Source organism: Phaethon aethereus, assembly GCF_964289735.1.
Source record: "Phaethon aethereus genome assembly, chromosome: 6".
NCBI lineage: Eukaryota > Metazoa > Chordata > Aves > Phaethontiformes > Phaethontidae > Phaethon > Phaethon aethereus.
Window position 1 is genome coordinate 27,576,122 of NC_138580.1, and position 26,561 is coordinate 27,602,682.

Here is a 26,561-nt window from a genome sequence, read left to right on the forward strand (position 1 = left end):
CCCCTCTTCCACTGAATCCCTTGGGAGCGGCATGTGCAGCCTTTTCAAAGGAAGAATGAAATTCTGTCAGCCAAGAGGCAAACCCATTAAGGGCTAAGTGCTTTTAAAAATGAAAAGCACCAAAGCCAAGTAAGTATTTGATCAGCCATGATAGACACTTCACTGTCGCTAGCTGCTTGACTTTTCTTTCCCTTCTCTTTTTTAAGGGGAAGGAGATGTGGCTGTTTATGGTAGACTTCTTTATTAAAAAAAGACTTTTAGGCTCTCTGTTGATCATGGATTAGAGGTGTCCATAAGCAAACAAACAAACAAGAGCACTGTGGATCCTGTTCTGAGAGCAGCATCCTGAAATAAAATAGCAAAGAACGGTCTCACAAACTGGGTCCTGGGGTTATCTGCATGATGGGGGATATAAGACAGTATGTGTTTTCAGTGTTTAAACAAAAAAAAGGGGAGGGGGGGCAAAGCCACTCCCCTCCTCCAGCTTTTAATGTGGGTTTTTTTTTTTTTATGAACTATGGCTTTTGCAAAATGGCATAGAACATGTATAGTAGAAAGCCCTTTTTTTCCACAGCACTGTTGCCAGTGGTGTCAAAGTAGTGGGACAGGGCCTGGAGGAAGGAAATATCTTTAATTTTTAAAGATTCAAGACTTCTAAGGAAAACAGTTGATCTGATAATGACCTTGATCTGATAATGACAGAGAAGCAGTAAATGAGTCCCTTACTGCAATAGATTAAATAGCATTAAATTTTCTTCCTGACAGTCTTTTTTTGCTTGTTAGATTGCCTGCAGTACAAAGATTTAATCAGAAAAGTTTTTTTTGTAATGATCATCCAAGCTCTGAGCATATGACCAAGAATATGAGTCAGTACATTTTAAAACATCGTGTCACTTTTTTCTTTTCATTTTTTTCCCCTTATCATTCCCAAGGATTTCTGGTTCTGACGAGCCTTTAGCACGATTTAGGCAGAAGGTCCTTTCCCTCCTTCTCAGATGACAAAGGTCCCAATACAAGAATCGCTGTTTGATTTTCCTGGGTAAGGACATGGGTGTTCCTGCAGGGCTTTGCTTCCCATCCAAGAACAAGGGGACAACAGAGCCGCTTGGAGCAGCGCTGCGTGCCCTGCCAGCCAGCCAGCCCCTTGAGGCTGGTATGAATGGCCTGCCCTTGTGCATCCGTGACTGCCTGAATCCAGATACAAGCCAGAGCCCTGTGGGAATGGTACGGAGGGCATCGGGCAGGGTCCTGTAACCCCAGCCCTCTACTGAGCTCTTAAAACCCATGGTTTAGCTGTTCCAACTAGTCACCAGCTAATCCGTATAGATAGGCTTACCCTCATATGATATGCAATAATATTTAAAAAAAAAAAAAAAGGGAGATGCGCTTCCTGCATTTTGTATACATTTAATTTTCTTTGTGATGCCTCTGAAAAGAGAGGGGTGGTGAGGTTTCCGTGCTTTGCCTGCTGTTGCCGACTTTCCCCCGCTGGCACGAGGAGTCGAGATGCAGGGTTTTCCTGGCAGCACGTTTGACGTGACTTTGCTCTTTTCGTAGCCGATTCCGAGGGCTGCTACAACATACGCACGCTCCTTGCCTGCCTCCCGGGGCAAGTTTGTTAATGTTGAGTTGCCTTTTTGGGGAGCCCGTACTTTAAGGCTGGGGCTCGACTCTCTGGCTTGGCAGGGTGTTGGATTTCTGAAAGAATAACGCTGCCTGGGGTGTTCCTGCGTGGAGCCGGGCCGATCCAGCTGCCGAAAGCGCTGGCTTCCCTGTTGGAGGCTGGTGTCCCGGTGCTCAGTACCCGGCGGCTGACCCCCCTCCAGAGCCCTCTCCATTCTGAATATGGCCGCTGGTGCCGCCGGCACCGCAGGCTTCGCCGAGCTCTCGTCCGTGGGTCGCACAGCTCCGGCTGCTGGGGCCCTGCCCCGCTTTGAGAGCAGACCATGCTGACGTGAAGACTAACGAATACAGCCTCAGTACCTGGCCGTGGGGCCAGCTGCCTTTCTTACTTTACTTTCCCAACCGGAGCGATCCTCGCGTGCCCGCTTCTCCTCCTCCCCTTCCCGCCCGGGAGCAGCCCTGCAGCTGGTAATCGCTCTTCAATTGCATAGCCATAAATGCTTTATAGAACAATTATTAGCTTACCGCATGTTAAATTTCAGCTTAATATGATTAATGACACGTGTCCGTGTGAGGTTTTATTTTAAACAGAGCCTGAATAAACCAGATCATCTTTATATCAGCCGTATACTAGAAACCTTTGACAACCACATTCATATGGGAAGAGAAAAATCTGGCTTATTGGTAAACGTTCCGGCTGCCCGCTTCTTCGTTGTGGGACGCGTAATTCTGAAGAGGTCTGTGTGTAACTTCTGATTATTTCTCTACAGCTAATCATCTGCGGAGTGATACCCAAATGGAAACATGGTAAACATCTTTTTTGTGTTCGTTTACTTCAGAGAAATATTTATACTGGAGGGTGGGAGGGAGAGGGGGTAGTGGAAGTCGGGGGGGCTACCTCAGAGCTAAAGCTCTTCTGGTCATGTCTGTTTATGTGAGAGGGAAAAAGATCCAGATAACACAGAAAAAGTCTTCACTAGAAGACACAGGAGAAAAAAAAAAAGGCAGGTTTTTATTCTTCCAGCAGACGTGACATAGATTTTGGGGTAGCAGGAGGAAAACAGAGAAATGATAAATCTAAGTAACGTCGCATGATTTGCATTCTTTGCCTCACTGATCCCTCCCTATTTCAGAAATTACAAGGGAAAATTAGTTTTGCCTTTCAGAGCAGATGACCTTTGGTAGTGGGGAAAAGAAAGACTTTGAGAGAGGAGAGGCTCCTGTTTTACAGGAGAGCTTCTAAATAAAATGTGCTGAAACTAAAACCCTTTTGAGACATCAGCAAATACCCGCGCAGCCTGTGTGGGCAGCGTCCTTGCTACTCCTCCTCAGCTGGGCTCCATAAATGTGCGTTTAGGTGAATCCTCTGTCTTTATTGGTTTCTTGGTGGTGGTTCTGCTCTGTGTGTGCTAGGATTTGTACGGTGAAATTTACCCTGGGAAGGTTAGTCCCCCAGAGAGATTGGCAGTGACAGTATGTTTAAGCCCAAGGTGCCACCTAATGCTGAGGCAGCTTCTCCAGATGCAGGGAAGAAATAGTTTGGGACTGGGAAAGAAACTGGCTGGCAGTCTGGCTTGGAGCTCGTCTTGCTCCGTTTCCTCCAGCCTGGAGCCTCTTCAGCTTCCCCAGCCGCTGCCGGGGCGGCTCGCAGCCTTGCGCGGGTGGCAGCCAAGGGTGAGGGGGAGCCGGCTACCCGAGGCATGGAGTGGTGGCCCTGCCGGAGGAGGCAGCGGCACGGGGAAGGGCAGGGAAAGGCAGGAGAGAGCAGCTCACCCGAGGCTTCCTCACTGGAGGAGGGTGGGATCGGAAGGGTGGGGCAGCAAGGGGAGATGAGGGATATGTTTATTCAGCTTGCATTTGCCTTCAAATTCTTACCGTCTACACAAATTTTTACTGAGGCGTCCCAGGATTCGCTTTTGTTATTGTATTTCAATAAATGACATGGCTAATATAAACCAGATAACACTGAAGGGGAAAAGAGAAATTCAGCGGCGCTGGAGGCTTAGCTCTCCTCCGAGATGGAGAATCGCGTCCCTGAACGAAAGGGGTTTATCACAGGGGTCTTCTCCGTTTGTGTTGACAGCAATGGTGTGCTGGCGAAGGAGAGGAGGCTGCAGTTCCACCAGAAGGGTAGAAGTATGAACTCCACTGGGTCTGGAAAAAGCAGTGCGACTGTGTCAAGGTAAAAGAGTACTTTGCTTTGAAGGTCATGGCACAGTTGAGTGGAATTTGGCCGTGTTTTGCTGGCAAAACTCACTACTTCTGTTCCTCAGTTAAATGGACCTGGCTTGATTTATGTGCATTGTTGTGTTTAGTAGCAGAGAAGGGAATTTTCATTTGGCTGCTTGAAAAACTGCTATTTGTTTTCAGTTGTGGTTTGCAGTAAATACTAACAAATGGGCCTAAATGTTAGAAACGTCTGAAATTTTAATGACATTTTAAAATCGGAGCTCTGCAGAATTAGGGCTGACTTTATAAATTACAGGATTGGATCTGAGATGTGTCTGAACCAATGTCTCTGGTGATGGGAACCAAAACTTCAGGTGCAGAGGTCTCCACAATTATTTCCTCAAGCACACTGAGCTGTAGAAGTCGAAAGATCAATAGACCAAGCTGGCTACTGGGCTGAATTAGCAGCTGGACAGAAGGGACTGGGTCTTTAAAGGAGACAAGTAGTAAATATCTTTTCATCTGTCTAGTGTTTCTGAATTACTGGAGCTTTATGAGGAAGATCCTGAAGAAGTGCTCTATAACCTTGGGTTTGGAAGAGATGAACCAGATATTGCTTCAAAAATTCCAGCAAGGTTTTTTAATTCATCATCATTTGCCAGAGGAATAGATATCAAAGTATTTTTGAATGCCCAAATACAACGCATGGAAGTGGAAAATCCAAACTTTGCCTTAACAAGTAAGTATGTCTTTGAAGCAAAGTTTATTTTAAAGTTTTTTAACTATGTAAACAACCCTAAAAGAAGGTTGTATCTAATATTCTGGCAAATGCCCATTACAGCCCGAAGGCCAAATTCTATTCAGAATCTATTATAAAACTCTTGCTTGGTCTTAAATACGGCAAGAGGTGACCATCAGTGTTGTACACCTTGGGGTGTATAGTGGGGGAGGGCAATGAAAGGCATCCCGTAAGATATATTGCCTACTGGTTTGTATCATTCCTGTTTCTTGCTCCTAAGCTTGTCTTCTGTTGTAACTGTAGAGCACTGAAACAAATAGCAATATCCATCTTTTTCGTATGTACTTCAGTATCCGGGTGGGATTTTTGAAAGCTGTCAGCAGCGACCTACTTCTGTAGTTGTTAAAATCTGAGCCAGTATTTCTATTGACTTGGACAGGAGCTTTGTTAGGTCAATAATGAGCGTTTCTGAAATGAGGGCATAGCTGAAATGCCCTGTTGTGCTTGTAGATGGAGAAAGTAATGCCAGTAACCCTTTTCTTCTTAGCACTTTGTAAATTAACTTGCACTTGCCTACCTGTGTCCCTTTTTTATTTTGTGAAAGCTTTCCGTGCTGTTCTCCTCACACATTTAGCAAACACTCTTGCAAAGGTTTTTTCCATTTCTCCCTACTGTGTGGCATCACTTTCATGTTACAGGGCTAGGCAGTGTTCAGTCAACCTTTGGGACCCTTGGTACAAGTAGGAGGAGATTTGGGGCGGGCAGAGGTTATGATGAAAGTTCCTCCTTCAGTTATGAACAAAGAGGTGTCTCTTGAGAATTCAAACCATAGTGTAGAGACAGATCAACAATTCTGGAATGTGATGACAGCAAACATCCTCTTAAACTGTGCCTTACGTTTCGTTCTTGTGCAGGTCGTTTTCGTCAGATTGAAGTGCTTACTACTGTGGCCAATGCTTTTTCTTCTTTGTATTCTCAAGTCTCTGGGACTCCTTTGCAGAAAATTGGTAGTATGAATTCAGTGTCTTCCAGCAAAGAGGCATCCAGCCCTCCCCCTTTAAATCGCAGCAATACAGCCAGTCGGTTAATGAAGACCTTGTCAAAGCTCAATCTGTGTGGCACACAGCAAGCCGATGGTAGCGGCTGCTCAACTCCTTCGCCTGTTGAGAAAGGGAAAAGTCCAGCTGAACCAGAGAGCGAGGAAAATGATGTTAAAAATGAATCTAAATTACCAAAATACTCTAAAAAGAAAGATTCTCCCTCTTTTTTGGCTACTGTAAAGGAGGAGATAGCCAATAGTCAGACAAATGCTGCGGATACACATAAACCTGCAAACCTTCCTGCTGGGACTGATGAGGGTACTGTGCCTCCAGCAGATGTGCAAAGCATCAGGTTGGCAAGCACCCAGGATAGACCGTGTGAAGAATCTGGTTTTTTGCACTCACCAAGCCTCAGCAGCAGTTCCAATACATCCAACAGCAGCACCTCGACGCAAAGGCTGCCTCTGGCATCATCAGGTAGAGACCCCTCCGCTCCCCTCGCAAACCCATCCATAATGAATCTAATGCTGCAGCAGAAGGACTCCTTTGAGATGGAAGAGGTAGGTGGAGATAGATGACTTTGTTTTTGCAAACAGTTTACATAACTTGCCAGCTGCCAGCAGAGGAATGTTCCCTCCTATGTAGTTGACAGTGTTTTCTTCAGGAATACTTTAAATTCTCCAAGTGATAGGACAGTTGTTGCTTTCTCTTGGTAGACTGCTTTAATTGATCCTCGTAATGAAATAGCTTGGTGCTGCTGCTGTTTGCTGTTGTTGTTGTTGTTGTTGTTGTTGTCCTGAGAGTCAGCAGGAAAGTCCTCATTCTTTTTTTCATTGAGCTCAGGTAATCGCAGTCACTGGCAAAACTGCTAGGAACTTTTTCTGTGGAAACAGATCTAGGTTAGGCTTTGTGTATATAAAAGCCTTTGGTTTTACATTTTTCCTTTGCTTAAATTTCTAACTGGAAGTCATTGTTTTTGTTGCCTAAAAGTAAATGCAGATTATCAATTGATATTGATTAAGGATGAATTTGTGGATGGAGCAAGAGTGTTGTTGCATGAAAGGGAAAGGACCTATCATGTAGGGTAAGGTGCTCATCTTGTGCAACTTTTGGTTTTGATGACAATCTACTGTATGTCGATTTGTTTAGTCTCTGGAAATTAGCACTCTGAAAGCTGTTGTTTGACGTGCCTTTGGCTATGACTTAGTTACAAATTCTGTGCTAGCTGCCTTTTAATATCTTCATAAATGCATGTATCCATTTTTTGATTAATAAATGTCCCAAAGGGATTTTAATTCCCAGGTTCCTGTAAGTGCTTTGTTTATTTGACTAGTAAACGTGCAGCCTACAAATTCAAGAATGCAATGTCTTGCATAGGCTCACACCTTGAATTATAAGATCTGTCCTAACTTAAATTAGTAGATGTTTTTGTGGACACATTTCAAAGTGGTTCATGTTAACAGTTCAGCAGTTAATTTTTTTGTCTATGTGAAATAGTTATGTAAAATGAAGGACTGTGATTTCATTGGTGAAATGAGTGAAGAAAGCAAGTGAATAGAAAACCCCTGAGTTTTACAGCAATGAAGTGATGGTTTAGTATATACTGCGTCTAGTGTCGTATTGTCATTACAAGCTCTTCTAAATTGACTAATGTTGTAGCTGAAGGCACTCATTAAGTAGGAAAAGGTAATCCAGCCTTTTGTAGTTCCTGCCACTTGTTTGTGCTTGTGTGTCATCACTCACATGTTGTGTGGCCATCTACTCAACCCAGAACAAAGGATTGGTCCAGCTGAGAGGGGGAAAAAGAAACCCAGTGTATTTTGATTGATTTATTTTTCCTGGCTTAGTTTTCAGTTGGATAATTTTCTTGATCCAGTTTGTTGTGTAGCTGCAGAGATGTTTGCGTTGGCACAGTGGGAGGGGTCTGAGTGGCAATGCATTTGCCATGTATCCCAGAAGAGAAATACATTTTTTGGTGCTCTTGGGCAAAGTTGAAACAGCTAATATATTTTTTTTAAAAAAAAAAAAGAGGAATGGAATTTTCCTTCAGACTAAGTTGGACTGTAAAGGGTTATGACATGAAGAGGACTTGCCGAATTCTGCACAAGCCGAATGCAATGCGTTTGCGAAGTTTTGGTTGACACACTTTGCAATGATGCCAGTACATAAACACAGCTGTTTTGGCAAGGCAACATGCGATGTGGGGTGGGATAGTGGTAAATTTTTGTTTACACAATATGATACATACATATCAACTGCCTACAGATCCCTGGGAGGGAGGGATTGGGTTTTGTTGAAGAAACTTTAGAACAATACCTGGCAGCATGATTTTATTTTTGTGTGTTTCTAGGCAGGGTATAATGAATAATAAACTGTATTAGAAATAGTGACAATAACTCCTCCTCCCGTTTTCCCAGCTTGGCTTGGAGTGCATTCATACACGTACGAAAGATGACAGATCTATCAAGGCAGCTCTTTCCATGCTTACGAATGCCTTGGAGGTTCGAGTGCCCTTCGGAAGTCTGTGGCTGTGAAGATAGCTAGTGCGGGAGTGAGTCAGGGCAGGATTTCCCCCAAACACCCGCTCCTGAGGCGGCCAGTTACAGTCCTGAAGGTCGTTCACCAGCACCAATATTGGCTGAAGGGACAGGGGAAGGAGAGGGGAGTGCTTCGGTGCGCTCGTGGAGCTGCGCCGTGCTGTGGATGCAGCCAGGATGCCGTCTCCCAGACAAGGGCAGGAGGTGGAGGGTATTTAGATGAGGAGAGGCTTAGCTGTTGGGAGGCTGCAAAGTTAGCCATCGGAAACTGGGAGGTTTGGGAGAATCAAGACAACTTTCCCGGAATGCCAGTCTGATCAAAGAGCCTGTAAGATTACTTGCTCTTCCTTTTTTTTTTTTTTTTTTTTTTTAAACTTCTTAAAAACTTAAACAGTGAGTCTCTTCTATGCTCCCCTGCATTTGGGCAAAATAAGGGTTTACCCATTTGGTACAGCCTTCATCTCCTAAAGGAACAGAGGCCTCTTAACTTACTGTGCAAGAGTAATGCTATCACTTATTAATGGTGAAATGTTCAGGCCAAGTACTTCTCAAAACCCTTGTAACTGAGAAAATGCACCCTGGCTGCTAGACACATGATATCAATGCAAATATAGCTGCTGCTTTAGCCAAATACTAATTTGGGCTTAAAACCATCAGTCTCCTGATTTTGTGTTTTTAAGTTGATCAAAAATGGAGATGCAGATTTCATTGCTTGGTAGTTTTGAAATTAGGCAGGCAGCTTGTTAGAGGGAAGAGCTGGGGGTTGTTGGATTGGGGGTTTTGTGCATGTAGACTTCTATGTGAACCATTAGGATTTTTTCTGGAGCACATAAAAGAGAAAACGTATTCTAGGTTTTTAACTAAATGAAGGCCTCCCTGTTGAGATTTTAGGCATGTTCTTTTCATTGTTTGAACGGTTGTCTGAGAACTGCTTTCTTAATATTGCTGTGTTACAAAGTGATTACTTAATAGGATTAATTTTCATGTAATTTTAAGTTTCCCAGTTGAAATCTGCATGGCTCTGAATACATTATCTTCCTTTTTTGTACAGGAAGACACAAGAAGTATTTCCACGAGTAGTGGCGTGGTGAAGTCTGGAGTAGGTTCTGGCAGGGTCTGGGTCCTTCTGGAGGATTGGTGGCTTGTGGGAGATAGTTGGTAGGGCAGCAGATGACAATTCTTATGTGCTGACCTCTTGATATATTTTTCTAAATGTATTTTGCTTGTTTTTTATATTCAAATGTGGGGCCAAGAGTGCTGAATGGGACAGACAGTAGTGTAAAGGTGTCAAAGGTGTTTTCACACAATTATTTTAGTCTTCCATCAAAAAGGAACTGAGAACTCTCAGTGTTGTCACAGGATGTGATTTCTAGGTCTTCTTGCGTGATGAATGTAACAAGTGGAGCCCTGCACTGTGAGTAAGAGATGTTGTCCTATGGATCGCTGTTCTCCAGGAGCATTGCTGAGTACCTGATGAAATAAGAAGTTGGTTCAAGGAGATGTTACTTGCTCCCTTAATCATTATAAGCTGTTGGACTGGAGAAAAAAAAAACAACACAACTTCTTTGCCCTGGCATGTGCAATGTATATAGCTTGGTCATTCTTAAGCACAGGAACATATTCCAGTTGGCCTGACAGAATATTGGTCTCCTTTTCCCGATAGATCCAGAGTACGGAGGGGGATCTGCCACACGTTCCAGCTTCTCACCAGCTGGCAGTGACCAAGTCAAGGAAAGGTGAGTAGACTTCCAGCTCCTGGGAGACAGAGGTCTGCTGAGTGTCCTTCCCTCTCTGAAATGCTGATTCAGATATTTAGAACTTCTAAAGTTTCTTTTCTCTTTAGAAATAAAAAAGATCTGGCTTTCTTTTTCAGCTAAATCACAGAACATTACTGCAAAGTGGCAACCAAATTACAGGCAAGACAGCAGCCTTATAACCTCACTGGCTGTTTTCACTTTTGTACAATTGATGATAGCTCAGAGGGACTGAAATGTTAATACAGATTGTGTGGGATTTTTTTTCTGTAGCAGATCCTGTAATTTAAGATACCCATTTAAACTAAAATTATATTGTTTTAAACCTAAATTACATGATACATCCAGCTTTTTCCTATGCGCTACTGCTCCATCTGCAAGCTGGCTGCACAGAGACTAGTGTCTCTGCGTCGACATGGAAATTGCAGTCCTTCCCTTGGAAACTCTGTGCACTGGCTCTTGTAGCTCACTTCATTTGTGCTTTCATCTTTAAGTTTTATTTATGTTACTTATGTATTTTATGGCTTGGGAGAGGAGCAAAACTGATCTTTAAGTTCACTTTGTGACAGTTATTTTGCCCCACGTTGGCAAGTGAAGTTTGTTCTCTAGCTGTTGTGTGTAATTAAGGAAGAATAAAGCTTGTCTCATTTAGTGACATGCTTAGCTATGCAGTTTCTTGGTGAAACATGACTAGCATCTCTGGATACTAAAGAAAGGCAGAAAAACCTGTCTTAAGAAACAGGAATCGTCTTATTTGCCTTTTCACAAATGAACTGACAATCTTGTGAACAGTCAGCTGAATTGCATTAACATGGTTGAGAATGCTCTGGACTAAGCGCTGAAGGTTAATGCCTAGTTATTAGGGATAGCTTGTGCTACTAGTTCAGCAGTGTTTTGCACAGCACAGCATTGCACTCGCTAGTCTTCCTCTGTTACAAACATAGGCCACCAAGAAGGACCGCCAGAAACTGCCTATCTAACTGTTGCCAGCATTTCTCCCTTGGCTGTATTTTCAAGTTCGTGATTACATGCTTTACATGATCACACATAAAGAGATGCACTCTCTACAGGTCAAGTTCCTTGTTTTGCCTGGCCTCGGCAGTTTCAGAAAGAGCTTTTCAGAGGAAGGCAACTTAAGGAACCAGGAGCTGCAGCCGGGGAGGAGAAAAATACATTTTTTTTCATCTTCTGAAATGTTAATTTTTGTGTTTTCTGTTCCCAGTAGCTATCTTCTTCCTCCATGCAAGGAAAAAAAAATTGAGGTGGTCCTGCGTGTACCTGCTGAGATGTAGCAGCAGTTCTAGCAATGGGTCTTCAGTATAGCAGAAGAGTGGAGCGTGCTGGCTCGTGTTTCCCAGCGAGTATATTCCACCCGTTTCTGAATACACTTGGCATAGATTAGTGATGACACTTTGTTATAATGCAGGTGTTGCCTAGAGTTTTCTATGACTTGTTTAACAAGGATATTAACGCTGATTGTAAGCCTGCACATTTGCTAAAAGTTAGTCAGAGACCAACGTTTTATTTCACCTGGAAGATGTCGAAAACTTAGGACTTTGTTCTGTATGGGTTTCAGTAAAATTGCAAAGAGGGGGAGCATTGGGTGAAGAACTTATCTAAAATGTTAAAAAAACAGTAGTCAATTTTTTTTGCAAGTTATTCAACATGCGACAACGTAGAGACCTGTTTTCTCAGAGGGTGGGTGCTCACCAAGTTTGAAGGCATCCAGAGTTAATGGTCACTTCTTAATGCTGGCCATTTTGCCTGAATGTGAAATACCACTCTCACTAGCAATCTCTTGAGATGGAATCAGCATGAAATTCAAGCACCGATCTTCTGTTGCAATGTGATTTCAGTTGACGATCCTCATACAGACCCACGTCTTTCAATGATATTGGCTCTACTGTACATAAGCACCCATAAACAAAAAATTTGTTCCAGATGAATGCTTCCCCTGAAGGAATACATTTGTACTTCTTTTTTTTTCATGTAGCAGTATTTCTGTGCCAATTAGCAGGGTTAATGCTGCTCAGTACAGAGTGTTACAAACCTTGCAGTGTCATTTTACATCTACATGGAGGGCTGTGGATGCGTTCTCTGACATTTACAACAGTTTGTATGGCATTTCAAGAGGGCATATAATAAGGTATGAAGTATTTGAATTTAAAAAGAAAAGATTCCCTTTCCTACTGAAATAATCTGGACATTTAAGATATGCTTGAACAGCACTGAGTCTACTCGCTGCATAGACTCCCCACTAAAGCATGTTTCTCATTTCAGATTAGCTTTGTTTATAAGTCGTAAGTTTAGATTTTCGAAGTGGCTTGCAAATGGTTGCATTGCTATAGTACTGTCTTTGTTAAAGACTTTATAGGGGATACAAAGAATTCTGTATCGTATTGACTAGCTTGATGTACTTTTTAGGTTATGCCTTCCAAAAGGTACTGAATTGAACTAGTTTATCCATTATGCCCAAAACTGGCGTTCTGTTCTTTGTTGTTGCAAACCTCAAATGTAGATGTATTTTTGTGCATGTGGGTTTTTTTAGGAATGCAGTAAAGAACGAAAAGCTTCAGTTGCTTTGCACTGTAAACATACAGTGCTGCTAAATGTCCACTACAAAAAAAACTTATTGCGAAGTGGATGAGGGAAAGGCTGTGGATGTTTTCTGCCTGTACTTTAGTAAAGCCTTTGACAGCGTCTCCCACAGCATTCTCCTGGAGAAACTGGTGGCTTGTGGCTTGGACGGGTTTACTCTTCGCTGCGTGAGGAACTGGCTGGATGGCCGAGCCCAGAGAGTTGTGGTGAACGGCGTTAAATGTGGCTGGCGGCCGGTCACAAGCGGTGTTCCCCAGGGCTCGGTTCTGGGGCCGGTCTTGTTCAATATCTTTACTGATGATCTGGATGAGGGAATCGAGTGCTCCCTCAGCAAGTTTGCAGATGACACCAAGTTGGGTGGGAGTGTTGATCTGCTGGAGGGTAGGAGGGCTCTGCAGAGGGATCTGGACAGGCTGGATCGATGGGCAGAGGCCAACTGTATGAGGTTTAATAAGGCCAAGTGCCGGGTCCTGCAGTTCAGCCGCAACAACCCCATGCAACGCTACAGGCTTGGGGAGGAATGGCTGGAGAGCTGCCCGGCGGAAAGGGACCTGGGGGTGCTGCTTGGCAGCCGCCTGAACATGAAGTGGGAAGTGATTGTGCCCCTGTACTCAGCACTGGTGAGGCCACAGCTTGAATCCTGTGTTCAGTTTTGGGCCCCTCACTACAAGAAGGATGTTGAGGTGCTGGAGCGTGTCCAGAGAAGGGCAACGAAGCTGGTGAGGGGGCTGGAGAACAAGTCTTATGAGGAGCGGCTGAGGGAACTGGGGTTGTTTAGTCTGGAGAAGAGGAGGCTGAGGGGAGACCTTATCGCTCTCTACAACTACCTGAAAGGGGGTTGTGGTGAGGTGGGTGTTGGTCTCTTCTCCCAAGTAACTAGTGATAGGACGAGAGGAAATGGCCTCAAGTTGCGCCAGGGGAGGTTTAGATTGGATATTAGGAAAAATTTCTTCACTGAGAGGGTGGTCAGGCATTGGAACAGGCTGCCCAGGGAGGTGGTGGAGTCGCCACCTCTGGAAGTGTTCAAAAAACCTGTGGATGTGGTGCTTCAGGACATGGTTTAGGGGACATGGTGGTGCTGGATTAATGGTTGGACTTGATGATCTTGAAGGTCCTTTCCAACCTTAGTGATTCTGTGAAGTTATCTGGAAGGAAGGTTTGTTAGTTGGAAAACGAAATTCTTCCTAACATATTTATACACCAGTACCTTCCATTCCAAAATGCCCAACAAACAAGACAAATACAGGTACAACGTGTAAAGAACAAAGTATTCTCGAGGCACTGTAATTTGCAAGTGTCTGGTTGCTGACATCAGTGGTTCTGTGAAATTTTGAGTAGCCACAAACCTGTTTCTTTTAAGGCATCTGACACTGATAGTCAAAAGCAGTTATTAATTTTGAAAATTTAGTTCCGGAAAGTGAAGGAAGCACATCATCAGTGCTTCGTGTCCTTGATATAATATATATTGTATTTTTAGCTCTCTGTGGGTGCAGCTCCACAGGAGGTTGGAGATGGGGGAGCAAGAAGAAAACATTTGGGAACAGGTTTAGTATTTGTGGGAGTCTCTGCTTATCTGTCCAGAAGCTAGGAAATCCCCAGGGACTCTGAGGAGTTTCTGCAGCAGGGCTCCCTCCTGGGCTGGTTTTGGCAGTGCTGGGGTGCAGGGGCGATCAATATGGGAAGAAGGGGCAGCAGATATTTAATCCCATCATGGAATACTTTATAGCTAAATTGGGAATGTCAATTTATTAATAATCTCATGAAATACAGAGTGCATTAGAGCTTTGCCAATACTGCAGGTACAAGAAACACTGATATTACTAAAGCTTCACGGGCGGTTTCCAAGTCTTTCTGCTCCTCTGCTGTGTGAGAAGTCGAGTGACTGTATATATATATACAGGTATAAGACAGGTACCTGATGGGACTGTTTGGGTTGGTGAGACTAACAGTCCATTGGTAGCTGAATATTATTTTACAATAGATGAATTATTCTATTACTTGATAGTGATTCTCTGATAAATATGTGCTCTCATGTTTTATAAACCGCAGACTTGTTTCTTCATCATCTGTTCTTGTTTAGAACTTTGTCAGCTTATTTGATATATTTCTGAATACCCACATTTCTCTGGCATGTGTTCAGTGCCTAAATATATTTTTATTTTTTTAATGCATCTTAAAACAATAATCCAAGGGGCATTTTCGTTTGTTCTCTGTTTAACTGGGACGTGAGTTTGATTGTTCCTTCTGGTTTTGTCCATCTTGGCTGGTTCCTTTTCCCACGCTTTCCTTATTATGCTGCCTCTGGCCTTCTCCCGCTGGTTCAGAAGATCTCCTCTATGTAGTGTTGATAATAGCTTCGGGCTGCAGGGTTGGCATTGTGCAGTGACCTTTTTGTGGAAGGTACAAGTTGCCTTAGTGGGGGTACGTGGGGCAAGGATGATCCCAGATTAGCCCCTACAGCCCAGCCTTTGGTGCTAAGGTTTCTGCGTTCAAGGTGAAGAGAGGGCAACCATATCTCACCACAGCCGCCTCCTCTTAAGACTCTACATTGCCAGGAGGCTTTTTAATCAGATCTGAATGTAACTCTTTAGCTTTTTTTTAAAAAATGTTTTCATGCTTTTCCCCTTGTCTGCTTGAATCTGAGAGACATTCAAGTGCCGTAGAGCAGGTTGTATATCTGGATTAGTAGTTGGCAAGGAGGGTGGATTATTATCATTATGTATTAGTGTATATATATAGTATGTATCAGTGTATATATATATATAAACATATATGTATCAGTATATATATCAGTATCCATATCCCAATGTACTAGTTGGTATTTCCAGTCTTTACAGAGCCAAACCTTGTCATTTCACTACTGAAGCAGTAGAGATTCCTGTTCTTTAAAAGTTTTTACTGCATTTACATGATAGTGGTGTAGTGGAGAACTCTGAGAACTTACAACAGACAAGGGTAAAGTGTGGTAGAAGTCATCTACTCATACTTACAAAAAATGCCTTCTCTGATTTGCTTTAAAATATATATATGTAAAAAAAAAAAAGTCCTAGCAGCTCTGCAACACAGAAAGCAAGGGATGACTGTATTAAGGGGATGTCTCCTTAGGTGGAACCAAGGCAGTCTGAATTTGTTCATGCTGTGCTTGTCTTGTGCCATGAATAAAGATGATGAGGCAGGTATGAGTGCCTCTGCTCTAGGCTGACTACTTGACTGGCATTATCTGTCATGTAAGGCTGTCAAAGCATGTGCGTAAATAACAAATGCTATAGAAAATCATCTAAAACACTGATTTTTACTTTAGTACTATATCTCCGAGGAGACCAAGAATTGATTTGAAGAGACATGTATACATATATTTATATGTGAATTTTTTTAATAGCTGAAAAGGAAATACTGACTGAGAAGGAAATAGAAGGTCAAGTCAATATTTTTCTTGAGCAGTAATAAACTTCATGCACATGAAAGCAGATGCCAGCACACGCACTGGTGAATTGCTTTATCTGAACTAGTTGGAATCTCTCCCCTGTGGCTAAGGCTTTCACCAGTAGTGCTTTTTCCTTTTAAATTAAAATTCACCAAATGGGGAAAGAGACAGAGAGGAGACCAACGTAGGTGACTATTCACCTTGGAGGAGGTGGCAGCTTCCCACCAGCCTCAGCTGTAGTGGCAACCTGTTCATGGCACGCTCTTTCAGTCGTATTAGTTGTATTGGGCAGTTAATAAGAGCTAGTCCAGTTCTCAGGGAAGTAATTTCCATTGTCTTCACTGGGAGCTGGGTGGGGATGTCTGTCTTGAGGTAGAAAAGTTGTTTATCATCACAGGATATTGTGGCTACCATGATAACAGAACAGCAACACAATTTGAAAGGCACTCCCTAAAAGCTGTGTGAAATTACTGATACAGAAGTTTAATGGGCAGCTTCCCTCTCCTGGTGTTCACAAACCTCTGGGCCTGTGCAGGCTTTTATTTCTGCGTTAAGTGAAATGCTCATCAAAATTAATACTAAAAAAAAATTAGTTCTGAATATCCAACAGTTTCAAAACAGTTTTCATAATGCATTCCAATGCACTGAGCTGTGAACTGGGATTAATTATATGATGACAGTTAAATGGTTGAAGGAATGTGGGGCAAAATGCTGCGTTGAGCCTCCAAGCAGATGGCAGCAAGCTCTCGCCCCAGGGTGAGGAGGAGGCTGCAGGGGCCTGGGTGATAGAGGCTCCTGTGGTCTCATCCCACCTCCAAGCTTTCACACTTCTGCTGAGAACTAGAGGTGAGATACGGTTGCTGCCCAGGCTGCTGTCTGGCTAAGCAAAATGTTTATGGTGCTGTAAGGTAAACCCCATACCTGATGAGTGCCTCCCATGTCTAGTGGGGAACGATGTACACGCAATACCGTACTGCAGAGCTTATGCACATCTCCCTGAAAAGTAGCTTTGTGGCTATAGTGCTTGCACCAGAGGAAGCTACGCCGGGGTAGCACTGAGGATGTTGGAGTCTCTTTAGGCTATTTTAACACTTAGCTAATGTTAAGTAGAAAGGAACAAGCCGGAGGATCTTATCGTTCGTGTATAAAATGAGCGCTGGGATTGTGCTTTGGCAGATTGCCCGTTGATGTGTCAGAGATGTTTTGTATCTGCCCGCTAAACCAGCAGAGGACCATCTCCAGCAGTTTGCAGTCCTGTGCGTCGCCCTCTCTGCTCATGTGGTGCTGTTCCTCTGCGTGGATGGGGTGGTGTAGGCTGGCAGGAGACGAGTGATCTCCTCTATCTCCATGATCAGGAGGGGTGGCGAATCTGTACGTGTCAATACAAAAGCAACTGTTCCACTGCCTGCATGTGAATTAACCAGCGATTCAGTTTTGCGGAAGGAAAACTCCAGCAGTGGCAACATCTGCAGAGTGTTGGTTTTTTTTTTTTTTCCACGGTACAGGAAAGAAAAATGTAAAAGATGGTTCGTCTTCCACTGCTGCTTGAAGTTGCATAAATAGGGCTTTGCATGAGAAGAGGTTTTAGTCGAAACAAACTGTTCCTCTGTATTGTTCCAAGTGGAACTTGAAAAGGAATTGTGTTATCCACTTAATGTTACTTTGATGTAAAAGGAAAGCGTGTATTGAATGTGATTGGGCTTGAAAGGTTGTGATTTGTAATGTAATTACGGTTGGGTTTTGCTTGTTTTAAACAGATCAGCTGTTACGGACTGCGAGTCAGCATTCTGACAGCAGTGGCTTCGCTGAGGACTCCTCCACAGATTGTTCTCCATTTAATCAGCTTCAGGTAAGGTTCCCGTACTGTGGTTGAAATATTACCGATTATTGTGGGACACTAAGGACCTGGGGAGAGCAGGAGGGATGACCATCAGTCTAGATCCTATAAACTTTTCATTTTCAGAGCTGGACCTGATGAGTCCCTTAGAGAACTGTGTTGAAATTTGAAAGCCTTTCTGGTAGGATAATCTGGGTATACTTGGGCCTGGAATAAGCTCTAAGTTCAGTGTGTCCTGTTTGCTGTTTCTGGTGTATCTTTTCTCACTGACTGAGGCTTCAGAATCGTAGTCCACTCCTCTTATGGCTGCAGTGGGTAGAGATTAAGGTTATGAAAGACTTTAGCTTTTTTGCTGATCATTTCATTTCTTGTATCACTTTTGCCTCCACACTCTTTTTTTCCCTACATATTTTTTTTTCCCCACATATTTTTCTTTTTTTTTTCTCCAGTTAGCAGCTGACAGAAAGTGCAAACAATTTCATACTAACTTTTCTATGAAGGTATACTAATGTTTCGTTGATCTTGAGCTCCCACACTCTTTCTTGTTCCGATTCCTTTGATCTCAGTCCCAGAACTTGCCGTGATACTGACCAGAGACTGCATGACTCAGGGGAGGCTTTTGTTCCAGCATGGTGTTTAGATGTCTAAATACACGTTTGCTCAGCATTGTACCTGATATTTAGGAGAGGTGTTCTCTTGCCTCTCCTAAAACATTTGCACAGTAATAGCCATGATTTGGTTGGCCTGTCAATCAGCCAGAGAAAACTCTTGAGCTGGTTCCTGGCCTCAAGGCCATGAATTAGCTGTCTGGGACCTAAACCACAGTCCGGAGGAATACAAAGATGGGATTCTGGGTATCACCAGTAACTTCTTTTCTATGTCTTGCAGATGCTGAATTTTTTTTTTTTTTTTATGCTACTGTGTGTTTCTTTCCTTGTGGCACACCAAACATTTTAAGAGCTGTTTGGCACTTACTAGGAAGAGATACCCACCCTCTCCATCCATCAACGTTGCTTTTCTGTTTTGGTACTGGTATTCTGTGCTTTCCGGTTTAGTAGTTTCTCAACTAAGTACCAAAATGAAAGCCAAGAGAGTGCTAGTCTTTGTGTCTTCCTGAAACATTAGCTTACACTTTCCAAGAGCAAGAGAGTGAACAAAGGAAATCATGAGCCCAAGTCTCTGTAATGAGCATAATAGTCTGACATACTGGTTCTGCTTTCTGCTAAACTGGGACTGCACTGAAGTTGACAGGCATGTTAGAAGGCGACTCAGATTTGAGTTCCTTACTCCTGATCTTTATATTGGTTGCAACCTGGTTAAGAGTCCTGATTAAGCATGTTGCAACTAAGTGCCTCTTCACTGGAAGACTGGTGGAATTTGTGTTGGCTGTAAAGGCATTTTTCTGCTTTCTATTATGCTGTTTTGAAAAGATGTATTGAGACTGCAGAAGGTTTGTGCCATGGAGTTGCTAGGCTCTCTTCTGCCACCTTCACGGCTGTATTCAGACCAAATGCTGAGCTGAATTCAGAGAATATGGGTGAATGATGAGACTAGGGGAAATGAGAACTTGGCAGCTAGTGAACAGAACCTGTGAAAAGATGAAGGGGATACGGAGGGGTGTATATTGTTTCTTGAAAGTATGGTAAGTTAGTGCCATCTACTGTTAAATAATTGACTCTAGCAGCCGTAGCATTCCTCTGAAACTCAGGAGGAAACTCAAAAACTGGAACTGTGTACCCCTCATCCCTGACATCCAAAATGAAGATTTCTAAGGGAGATTTTTGGCATTGAGATGTTCTGCAGGGGAGTTTCATGTTACCAAAGAAGCTAGGAGAATTCTCCATCCAAGTTCTTGAAGTTTTGCTTGCCTGACTTGTAAGTGATGAGAGACACAGATGTGCACACATGTAGCACACCTAATTTCACCTAGACATTACAATCTTTTGTTCATTTAATACCTTTGACTTAAGCAGTATCTGAGCACAGTCTTTCATACTAGTTTGTGGCTGTGCCAGAGAGTGCAATGTTAAGTACATACTTACGAAGATGACCTTTATGACTGAAATTTTCTTCTAGATGCTTGCAGGAGGAACTATTGCCTGACATACACCATAAGTAATCTCTCTAGAAGGAACTAATAGTTAGTATCCTAACAGCAGTGAGAGCTGCAGAAATTAGAGATGGGAAAAGCTTCTCTAAATTTCTAGTTCATGCATCAGCTATAGTAAACTTCCAAGGCTGTACTTTGTACCACATATTCTTATGAAAATGTCTAGTCCACTTGTAAATACACCAGTCAGTCAGGTCAGTCTAAGGACTGTGCTTTGCAATCCATAGATCTTTTTTTTTTTTTCCTTTCTCTTAAATGCTTTTCCTGCCATTTGTACCTATTAAATTGGCAGCTCCCTCATGCATGTGCTCTGCTTTAAACTGTGATTTATGAATGAAAAGGGGAAGAAGTATTAGGAGAAAGAAGGGAAGGAAGTGCGAGGGTAATAGTACTGGATGCAGTCTTCAACAGAGATTAGCAGCCTGATGTGAGATTCTCAGTCTCAAATAATTCTGTGACTTAAAACAGGCCAAGTATATAGGCAGGCTGGTTTTCCCATTCTTAGTGTTGTCCTGTGACACTAGTTTTGCTACAGTCTGCAGTATTCCTCACTTCTCTGTGTGCATTCCCTAATACCACCCTTCGTTTACAGTCAGCGCTGAAACCTTTCTATATGGGAGATGCCATGTACCTCTACCCTGTTATCTCTTTGTCATCCCTACCTAATATACTAGCATTTTACTCTTTTTACTCTCTTACTCTGCTGCCATTTCTGTTTTTCTGGCAATAGAGGTTATTGTCAAGTCAAAATGTGTAAATAGTTTGCTCTTTTTTTTTAAACATCTCCCTTTTGGTGCCATACTTCAGTATGCTTCTATCCTATCTGATACGATGGTTTCTTTGTTCTCCTTTACTGTTTTTCTTGCACAGTAACTGCATTATTCTTTCTGCTCCCTGCCACGATGCCCAATGAACGTGGACTTGAACTCTTAGCCTGACTTCTGAGAAGCAGTAGTTGAGTCTCCAGTATGTTCACCCCTTTGCTGGCTTGTATCTTTCCTAGGTTCAGGAGTCTTTGCAGGGCATGGGAAGCAGTGCTGACAGCTGTGACAGTGAGACAACCGTAACCTCACATAGCGAGGAACAGAAGACACCGATAGCCAAGGAACTGCCCTGTTTCAGTAAGTTTGAAGAGGAGGAAGAAGATGATGATGAGGAGGAGGAGGAGGAGGAGGAGGATGAAGAGGATATTATCTCTCAAGTAGAGAGACGAAAGGTAGGGGCACCTTCTGAGAATAGAAGGACTGAAGATAGAAAAATTATTGACTATGAAACTGAACAAAATCAAGTTGGAGAAAGCAAGTCATCTCATATATCAGAGACAGTGCAAGGAGAGGTCAGGTCTAAAGAGGTAGATATTTCCAGTGAGCGAAAAGGATTGGGATTGCTGGAGGAAGGCAGTGTATTTGAGTTTCCTCAGTACCACACGCACCATATTCTCAAGTCGATGGAGTCTCTGGAAGGTGGCAGCTCCTCCCCATCGTCCATGGACAGGGTTCACGTCGCCTTGCAAAGAGCTGAGATGAGGATCGTCAGCACATCTGATTGCAGGGCTGGACGCACTCTGCTTAAGTCAAAAGATCTCCTGAGGAAGCAGAGACTCTGGTTTGCTGAATCGGGCTATCCTCTAAGGCGGTCTCAGTCTCTCCCAACTGCATTGCTGAATCCAGTGAAAGTGGTGTCCTCTGTAAATGTCCATCTAACTCCAGGAAAAGAGACTCTGTGCAGTCCTCCTTCTTTCACCTACAAGTACACACGTGTGGAGGAAGACGAGAAAGCGATGTCTGAGAATGACAAAAGTGAGGGTGAGGCAGCCGCCAGCCAGCCAGTGTGCAGATCCACACTGTTTATTGCGCCTTCATCCTCCAAAAAAGAAGCGCCCCAGACTGGGCCCAGCAGGCTGCCCGAGGAGCCCAGTCCCACCAGGGTACAGAGCTGCCCGCTGCACACGCCAGCACACATGTCCCAGTCGATGTGCTCCCTCCACTCTCTCCCTGCGGAGTGGCAGGACAGACCGCTCTGCGAGCACATGAGGACACTGAGCACCCACAGCGTCCCAAGCGTTTCCGGCTCTTCCTTTGGCGCCTTGCTTTCCCCCTTCAGCTGTCCCTTCTCTCCAAGGCATGCTGGATTTCCTCATCGACCTCATGCCATCAACCCACCCTCCACCGTGGAGATGCAGCTTCGCAGAGTCCTGCATGACATCAGAAACTCTCTGCAGAACCTCTCACAGGTATGAGGAAGCCAAATTTTGCCCCTGGGCAAAAGGACTTCTTATTTTATCCTTACATAACCAAAATGTTAACCTCAATATTCCTTTGCATAGCGCAGCCGATCAGAAAAAAATGACATTTTGTGCAAGTTTGATTTGCTACTGTTTTACGAGCTTCTGTTTAAAGTGGCAAATGATCATCTTGCTAGTGCTCCAGTGTTTTTGCGTTTAATTTTTTCTTGTTGCAATTGATCCAGATTTTTTTTTTTTTTTTTTTTTAAATTTTATGGATATTCATCAGTGGGAGGGAGAACCAGTGTACTCTGTCAGCTGTTATTTTAAGGTGATAGTCATTAGCTTTAGATTTGAAAGTACATATTGGCAGTCCTTTAACCTCTCTTTTCTCTTTGACGTACTTCCCATCCAACTGATAAAAATGTATTTTTTTCATTGCAAGTCCTATGGCTTCACTAATGATGTCAGTGATGATGGGCTGTTCCATGTACATTTCTACGCTGTTTCATGCCAACCTTTTGCACATTCAACTCTGGAGCTAGTCAACATGAGCCTGAAGTCATCAGTCTTTTATTAAGAACCAGTTTTGTCACAGTGTCTGAGATTTTGTCCATCTCATCACTCGGAGAAGAAATGCTTTAAAGTGCAAGCACTTTTTTTTACCAGTTTCTGCCACACCTCTGCTCTTTCCCTCCTGATTCCCAGCTGTCCCTCCTCAGCCATCCCTGTACTGCTGTTCTCTTAGGTGGTGATCCAACTTAGGAGCCTGCAAGCTGCTGCAGGAGGCTATGTGGGCAGAGCAGTTGCAGACTGTGCTTGCTTATATATGAATACATGAAGACTATTCTGTTGTAGAGCTTCAAAAATTTCTGTGGGTTTCACTGAAGAACAAACATGCGCCTACCTGCACCGTATTGCAGGTGGTAGGATGTAGTGAACTTTTTTAGGTCCTATTGTTTTCTTTTTTTTGCCACTTGTCAAAAGCTAGAGGCTAGTCCAGACTGACTTTGGTTGTATGAGCTGGCCCTACTTCTGGGAGCAAGCTTTGGTATTGGGACACAGTCCCGCAGTGGAAAGTTGCAGTCAACTGGGTTTTAAGTCACCCATTGTTCAGGGTAGTGGACAGTGTGCCTGGGAGTGAGTGTTTGCAGAATTTAACCTTCTTTGTAAAGTTTCCTGTTGTGTACCAATTGCAGCCTTGACTTGTGTAAGGTTACAGCGTGCTACAAGCACTTTTACCACTTACACGATGCTAACTAAACCTGCTGAAGAAGAAACATCTGTATTACATCCAGAACTCATGCTCATGCATTTAAAAAAAAAAAGAAGTATCGGAGGGGATAATAGCATCTCCTAGCCCACTTGTTCTGCTTCCAGAGTTATTTGTCTAGACCAGTTCCATTTTGGGGGCTTGGTCCTTCTCATTATAGAAGTTTGTATGAAACCATCTTACTTAAAATACATAGTTCCTTGATGCTGCTTTCTCCTACAGCTGAGGTCAAGTTTGGCACAGAACATACTCAGCTGCTAAAGAAAAAGTTGCGATGTTTCAAATATATGATTCTGGTTTTAGGAAGGCATAAGAGGAATAGATACATTACTGATAGAACAGGGAACAGAGAACACTGGGAGAGGAAAAACAAAACATCGCCTTGATGTGATCATGTTTGAGCAAAACTCTTCTGGATTAATGGACATGCTTCAAATTTTCCATGGCGTGTCAATAGTCCTTTGAATTCTTTCAAAATTATATTGGACAAGCTGTCGTTTTCATGTTTGAAGAGGTGAATGTTTTTGCTGTTTCCACTGTTCTTGTGCCAGGTCTCCTACATGCAACATGTTGCCCCTGAATTTTATCTGGTTGCTCCATTGTCGATGTAACATGCAAATAGAAATTCTTCAGCAGTCGTCTTGTTACGAGAGACCATTAGCACACAGCGGTCTTTGGATGTAGGCAATGTAGTGAGATTAAAAACCAAAATCAACAAAGAAACCCAAACTAAGAAATGAACAAAACCCCACAACAAATGTGACTGTAATCATGATTTTAAAACGGGACACACTTTAATTTGCTCAGTTCTGTTTTGGGAGTTGTTCTTTTTATCATTTGCTGAGACAATTGAGACTACTGAGTTTTCAGGCGCAAAACGCCTGCTGCAGAAAAACTTAGCTTTTATTCCTACATACTTTGTCAGACGGGATTAATTTGGTTTTTCACCTGCAATGCATTTGGATTACAGAGCTTTGGTGCACATGCTTCAGTTAAGAGGGGGCACTGCCATTTTGCAAGGTTTCCTTTTCCTGATACAATATTTACATAGACAGCAGAAATCACAGTACCAGCAAGGCTCTTGTAACAGTGGCTGCTTGCAGAGTATCTGCACGTTTGAGGAGTTCTCAATAAAGGGGATTGCAGATTTTCCCATTTCAAACTGTTTATTTTTTTCCCTAGTACCCGGTGATGAGGGGTCAGGATCTTTCAGCGGCCAGCGGTTACACTACTCAGAGATCATCCATTCTACCTCTCTATGAAGTAAGTGGCCCTATTCACACAGTGGTATTTAGTCAAAACAAAACATAAAGAAACATCCTAAATGTGCTACAGGTTGTGGTAATTTTGGGCAGTTCCCTATCGTTGCTCTCAAGAGATAATAGATGACTCCATCCTGCAAATAACGTTAAAAAGGGATCTAAATACATGGAAATCCTTTCATGTGTTTGCTCGTATGATACATCTGAAAATGTTGTTTTCTTGAGTTATTGTGAGTTCACAACATGCAGCCTCTGTAGTATACTGAAGTTGCTGAGGTTCTGCTTGACTCAAAGGGCACATCTGGGCAAATGCAGTTATAGGATCCAAACTTATTTTAATTCAGTTTTTCCATGTAATGGATTATTATCTTTTTTTCTCTCCGCCCCGCCCCGCTTTGTTGTTTGGTGGTTTCTTTTTTTTTAGAATACTTTCCAGGAGCTACAAGTGGTAAGGCGAAATCTAAACTTATTCAGAACCCAAATGATGGATTTGGAATTGACTATGTTACGTCAACAGACAACAGTTTATCAGCACATGACAGAAGAGGAAAGGTAAAATGGTCTTTTTAAAAAAAGAGAGAAAATACTCTGAAAATACTTCAGGAAGTGTGTCGCTGCCCCTGCAATCAGAGCAAAAAATCTATTAGTTTAATCTATTAGTTTCAGTTTGAACAGAGTTGGAGCTGAGTTTTTACCAAGAACTTGTTTACTCTCTTCTTTATATTTCTCCATTCTTGAGTTTTTTCTTCTTTGTTTCTTCTGATCTCTATTTCTCATTAATTGCTGATTTGTTTCTTCATCCTTTCTCCAAAAGTGATTTTACAGCTGTGGATTTTAAGGATTTTTATCATAGGATATTGAGGGGGAAAAAATCTTAGAGAATTTCAGCTTAGGTTCCCCCCCATCTTCATAGATGTAAATAAAAAATGAACATTCTAGCATTTAGATGCTTTTCTAACTTACTGTGGCCACTCAGCAGGCTACATGTGGCATTCATATTCTGGCTCTGTGTGTTTATGCTCACCATGAGTTGCAGCAGCAGCTGATCTGGAACAATTTTCAAAACTGCTTGTTTATTTACTTTAGTTGAATCATCTCTTGACTAACCACTTTAAAAGTAAACATGTTTGAAATCAGTTTGCCTTCTTAGACAATAGCACCCTGGCCAAAATGTAGCTGCAATTGCTTGGGAACCTAGAACCATGCACAAGTAATATGTGATTACTGCGTTGCTCTGTGATTTTTGTTGTTACTGGTTTTAAATTGGATTTGATATGATATATGTTTAAACGCCCGTTTCTTCTGCGTGCATATATTGAAGCTTTTAAAGCTAAAATTTTTGGAGCATGTTCTGTGATACACCATGTTGTTTAGTTTTCTCCACGAAGTGAATTATCTAATTTCTATAAATGGAGAAAGACTTTTCGTTCCATTTAGGGGTTTCAGCTAATTTTTCCATGATGGAGGAATTTTCTGTCTTCCACTTTGAATTCTTTTGCATGGAGTCATTTACTTATGGGACTGTCCTGCTCAGTTACCGCTTTGTGGTGTGCATCTGAGTACAGTGAATGCCCTTGTTGTTTTTATGATGGACTTGGTATAGATACGAAGCGGATCAGCTACAGAGCTTGAGAAAGTCTGTCCGCATGGAGCTACAGGAGTTAGAGATGCAGCTAGAAGAACGTCTGCTTGCTTTGGAAGACCAGCTGAGAAGTCTGCACATGTCTTCACCTTACAGACCTCAGACACACGTAGTAAGTATTTTGCAACAACATGATACGGTTTCTCAGTGTAATGTTAGTCACTCAGAACCGTTAAAACTCTTACAATGTGATGGTATCTGGAGAGTCTAATGATGCTGTGTGTGTTATCAGGGGTCATATTTTATTGGTTTCAGTAAGTGTTTCATCTTGGGGAAAAAGTGTGGGAACAGAGGGACTTTCTCCGTGTTAACACATATCAATATATATC

General features: G+C 42.8%; 1 protein-coding gene across 1 annotated transcript in view; it reads left to right on the forward strand.

Moving 5' to 3' along the window:
- The first annotated feature begins 3,746 nt into the window (after window positions 1-3,746).
- Window positions 3,747-26,561, forward strand: part of ITPRID2 (ITPR interacting domain containing 2) — a 31,215-nt gene continuing 8,400 nt past the window's right edge. Inside the window, exons 1-9 of the mRNA XM_082001427.1 lie at window positions 3,747-3,805; window positions 4,323-4,531; window positions 5,446-6,131; window positions 9,772-9,844; window positions 17,642-17,733; window positions 20,835-22,064; window positions 24,511-24,591; window positions 25,015-25,142; window positions 26,194-26,344. Of these exons, the coding sequence (XP_081857553.1) occupies window positions 3,762-3,805; window positions 4,323-4,531; window positions 5,446-6,131; window positions 9,772-9,844; window positions 17,642-17,733; window positions 20,835-22,064; window positions 24,511-24,591; window positions 25,015-25,142; window positions 26,194-26,344 (2,694 nt within the window). The 5' untranslated portion in view covers window positions 3,747-3,761. The remainder of the gene's footprint in view (window positions 3,806-4,322; window positions 4,532-5,445; window positions 6,132-9,771; window positions 9,845-17,641; window positions 17,734-20,834; window positions 22,065-24,510; window positions 24,592-25,014; window positions 25,143-26,193; window positions 26,345-26,561) is intronic.